At 41.8% G+C, this 5,000-nt stretch overlaps 1 protein-coding gene across 1 annotated transcript in view; it reads left to right on the top strand.

Annotated features, from left to right (window-relative positions):
• Positions 1–5,000, top strand: part of slco2b1 (solute carrier organic anion transporter family, member 2B1) — a 63,983-nt gene that overhangs the window by 54,360 nt on the left and 4,623 nt on the right. The window contains exons 11-12 of the mRNA XM_028594569.1: positions 270–459; positions 2,826–2,970. Of these exons, the coding sequence (XP_028450370.1) occupies positions 270–459; positions 2,826–2,970 (335 nt within the window). The remainder of the gene's footprint in view (positions 1–269; positions 460–2,825; positions 2,971–5,000) is intronic.

Here is a 5,000-nt window from a genome sequence, read left to right as displayed (position 1 = left end):
GGCTTTTTTTTTTTTTTTTGCCTTTTGCCTTTTTGGCTTTTTTTTTTTTGCCTTACTGGAGTTTTTGTTGCTTCTTTTCTGAGTTTTTGTAGCCTCTTTTGAAGCTTTTTTTGTGAAGTTCATTGCACTTTTCTGACAGTTTTTCGTGCCTTTTTTGACAATTGTCACCTTTTGAGATTGATTGAGATATTTTTTTCTATGATTTTTTTCCAATTAGAACACCTTAAAATGAAGTTGAACCGTGTGTCTCCCTGATGTCTGTGTTTCAGGGGGGGTCTGCATCCCACTGGCGGTGCTGGGCACCGTTCTGGGGGGGGTCCTGATGCGGAGGTTGAATATTTCGGTCAGCGGGGCCAGTAAGTTGTGCACCGGAGCCATCCTGCTCTGCTTGTTCTCCTCCACACCGCTGCTGTTCATGGGCTGCTCCACCCAGAAGGTGGCCGGGGTCTTTCCTCACAGGTACGTACACCGAGACTCTGCCAAACTCACACCTGAAAACTAATTCAGATAGATCCTGCCAAACTCACACCTGAAAACTAATTCAGATAGATCCTGCCAAACTCACACCCGAAAACCACTTCAGATAGATCCTGCCAAACTCACACCCGAAAAACAACTTCAGATAGATCATGCAAAACTCACAAGTGAAAACCACTTCAGATAAATCCTGCCAAACTCACACCCAAAAACCACTTCAGATAGATCCTGCATAACTCACACCCGAAAACCACTTCAGATAGATCCTGCCAAACTCACACCCGAAAACCACGTCAGATAGATCCTGCCAAACTCACACCCGAAAACCACTTCAGATAGATCCTGCATAACTCATCCAAAAACCACTTCAGATAGATCCTGCATAACTCACACCTGAAAAACCACTTCAGATAGATCCTGCCTAACTCACACCCGAAAACCATTTCAGATAGATAGATTGATTGATTGATTGATTAGGCTTTATTGTCCACCTTAGTGGAAATTTGCCTTTGACTTCTCCGACATGAATGACACCAATATAAAATTACATTAAAATACACACAGTTAACAGTACAACTCTAAAACAATCAACATGCAACAACAGGAACGGAAAACAGTGATCCTGCATAACTAACACTCGAAAAACAACGTCAGATAGATCCTTCCAAACTCACACCTGAAAACCACTTCAGACCGATCCTGCCAAACTCACACTTGAAAAACCACTTCAGATAGATCCTGCCAAACTCACACTTGAAAAACCACTTCAGATAGATCCTGCCAAACTCACACCCGAAAAACCACTTCAGACAGATCCTGAATAACTCACACCCGAAAACCACTTCAGATTGATCCTGCCAAACTCACACCTGAAATCCACTTCAGACCGATCCTGCCAAACTCACACCCGAAAACCACTTCAGATAGATCCTGCCAAACTCACACCTGAAAACCACTTCAGATAGATCCTGCCAAACTCACACCCGAAAACCACTTCAGATAGATCCTGCCAAACTCACACCCGAAAACCACTTCAGATAGATCCTGCCAAACTCACACCTGAAAACCACTTCAGATAGATCCTGCCAAACTCACACTTGAAAAACCACTTCAGATCCTGAAGGTCTTGCTAGACGTTTCACACATACATACACACACACACATACACACACACACACACACACACACACACACACACACACACACACACACACTAATTCCATCACTTAGGCCTACAGGAAACTTATTTAAAAGGTGTCGTAACCACAGGTGTGTGTGTGTGTGTGTGTGTCTCTGTGTGTGTGTGTGTGTGTCTCTGTGTTTCTCTCTTTGTGTGTGTGTGTGTCTCTGTGTGTCTGTTTGTGTGTGTGTGCGTCTCTGTGTGTGTCACTGTGTGTGTGTGTGTCTGTGTGTGTGTATCTGTGTGTGTGTGTGTCTCTGTGTTTTTCTCTCTCTGTGTGTGTGTGTCTCTGTGTGTGTGTGTGTCTGTGTGTGTGTGTGTCTCTGTGTGTCTGTTTGTGTGTCTGTGTCTCTGTGTGTATATCTCTGTGTGTGTCACTGTGTGTGTATGTGTGTCTCTCTGTGTGTGTGTGTGTCTCTGTGTGTGTGTGTGTGTGTGTCTCTGTGTGTGTGTGTGTATCTGTGTGTGTGTGTCTGTGTGTCTCTGTGTGTGTCTGTTTGTGTGTGAGTGTGTCTCTGTGTGTTTGTGTGTGTCTCTGTGTGTCTGTTTGTGTGTGTGTCTCTGTGTGTGTGTGTGTGTGTCTCTGTGTGTCTGTGTCTCTGTGTGTGTCTGTTTGTGTGTGTGTGTGTGTGTGTGTGTGTGTGTCTGTATGTGTGTGTGTCTCTGTGTGTGTGTGTGTGTGTCTGTGTCTGTTTGTGTCTCTGTGTGTGTGTGTCTGTGTGTGTGTGTCTCTGTGTCTGTGTCTCTGTGTGTCTCTGTGTGTGTCTCTGTGTGTGTGTCTCTGTGTGTGTGTCTCTGTGTGTCTCTGTGTGTGTCTCTGTATGTCTCTGTTTGTGTCTCTGTGTGTGTCTGTTTGTGTGTAGTGTGTCTCTGTGTGTGTGTGTGTGTGTGTGTCTCTGTGTGTCTGTTTGTGTCTCTGTGTGTGTGTGTCTCTGTGTGTGTGTCTCTGTGTGTGTCTCTGTGTGTGTCTCTGTATGTTTCTGTTTGTGTCTGTGTGTGTGTACCGGTGTGTGTTTGTCTCTGTGTGTGTCTGTTTGTGTGTGAGTGTGTCTCTGTGTGTGTGTGTGTGTGTCTGTGTGTGTGTATGTCTCTGTTTGTGTCTGTGTGTGTGTACCTGTGTGTGTTTGTCTCTGTGTCTCTCTCTGTGTGTGTTTGTGTGTGTTTCCAGCAGTAGTGCGTTGTCGTGCAGCGCTGCCTGTGGCTGTCCTCAGGAAGCCTTTAACCCCGTCTGCGGTTCAGACGGCGTTGAGTTCAGGTCTCCGTGCCACGCCGGCTGTATCGCCATGGAGACGGATACCAACAACAAAACAACAGTAAGAACTATTTCACCATTTTACTCTGAAATTACTCACTGTGCACGTTTTATTTTTGCCCTCACTTGGACTAATGCAGCACTCAGCATAACAAGAACAGCTTCTGAGTCTCGCAAAGGAATCGACCAATGGCAACGATCCACGGGGAACTGGTCCAATAAAAGGATATCTCAGATTTAGGGGGCCCCAATGATAACACTCTCCAGAGGTTTCAGCAAAAGTGGGGTAAAGTTTATGTGAATCTCTTAAAACTTAAAGTTATAAACATTTAGATACTACACTCTCCTTCAGTACGTTTACATGCATATCATTTACCAGATATCAGAATATCCCAGAATATGTCTTAATCGGAAAATGCTACAGTATATTCGGAAAAAGGCCTTATTCTGAATATCTAACCGGAATATGCTCTTTACATGACCTGAATCAACTTGATAATAAAAAATAATAGTGGGATATTTAGGAGTATTTTTGTAGTGTCTCACAGTCTCTCCCACAATCACACCCTGTGCTCAACACATTCTTGGGCCCTTAACGTCTCATTCTGTGGAAGAGCTCTTGAGTAAGAACAGAAAACCTTAATATGATAATAATTAAACTGTTGTAGAAGCCAAATAACACTCTCTGTTAGTCTGCTGGGGAAACAGAGATACATAGAGATAGATAGATAGATAGATAGATAGATAGATAGATAGATAGATAGATAGATAGATAGATAGATAGATAGATAGATAGATAGATAAACAGTACAAGCCAAAAGTTTGGACACACCTTCTCATTCAATGAGTTTCCTTTTTATTTTCATGACTATTTACATTGTAGATTCTCACTGAAGGCATCAAAACTATGAATGAACACATATGGAATTATGTACTTAACAAAAAAGTGTGAAATAACTGAAAACATGTCTTATATTTTAGATTCTTCAAAGTAGCCACCCTTTGCTTTTTATTAATAAGGGAATAATTCCACTAATTAACCCTGACAAAGCACACCTGTGAAGGTAAAACCATTTCAGGTGACTACCTCATGAAGCTCATTGAGAGAACACCAAGGGTTTGCAGAGTTATCAAAAAAAGCAAAGGGTGGCTACTTTGAAGAATCTAAAATATAAGACATGTTTTCAGTTATTTCACACTTTTTTGTTAAGTACATAATTCCATATGTGTTCATTCATAGTTTTGATGCCTTCAGTGAGAATCTACAATGTAAATAGTCATGAAAATAAAAAGGAAACACATTGAATGAGAAGGTGTGTCCAAACGTTTGGCCTGTACTCTACAGATAGATAGATAGATAGATAGATAGATAGATAGATAGATAGATAGATAGATAGATAGATAGATAGATAGATAGAGGCAGGCAGACAGAGAGACAGACAGACAGGTATCCCTCTTCATAAAAAACAAAATAGTTCCAAAGTTTCCATTTTTACTTTCACTACAGATTAGTTGTAACTTTAAAAGTCCACATTCCAGCCGGCCCGGAAAACTGGCAGTAATTCTGCGATTTTTAAACTTGAAAATGAAACTCGTGAGTCAGATAACGGGCCAAATGTGCAGGATGTGACATCGTGTCCAGATGTGTGTTTTATAACCAAACTGGAGTAATGAAAACAACATGTTGGGCCAGAAGACAAGACAGGCTGAGATCTTGTGATCCCTCAGGGGGATTAAATCTCTCCCGTTGCTTTTACTTTCACTCTCTCTTCCTAAATGCTCCACTGTGGGGTTTTTTTTTTTTTCGGGAAAAACGTGAAATAACCCTAGAGCGGAGTGTGAGTAAACAAGAAGGGGAAAAAAGGGGAAGTGGACACTTCACGTTCACCTCTTTACACAGAAGCAGGTAATTTCGTTTTGATTGATCTGTATTTTTGAGGAACTGTAGGTCTGCAAAATTAATTTTACAAGAAATTCTTCATAGGGAAACCAAAACCCAGAGTAGGCTATAGATATTATGAAACCATTCACAATGGAACTAATTGCATATTTGCCTCAGTGGCGAAGTTTTCAGCCTTGCTGTGTGCATTT

This window comes from Perca flavescens, chromosome 13 (genome assembly GCF_004354835.1).
Source record: "Perca flavescens isolate YP-PL-M2 chromosome 13, PFLA_1.0, whole genome shotgun sequence".
Classification (NCBI taxonomy): Eukaryota; Metazoa; Chordata; class Actinopteri; order Perciformes; family Percidae; genus Perca; species Perca flavescens.
Note: the sequence above shows the minus strand (reverse complement) of the source record. Positions and strands in the feature narration are given on the sequence as shown.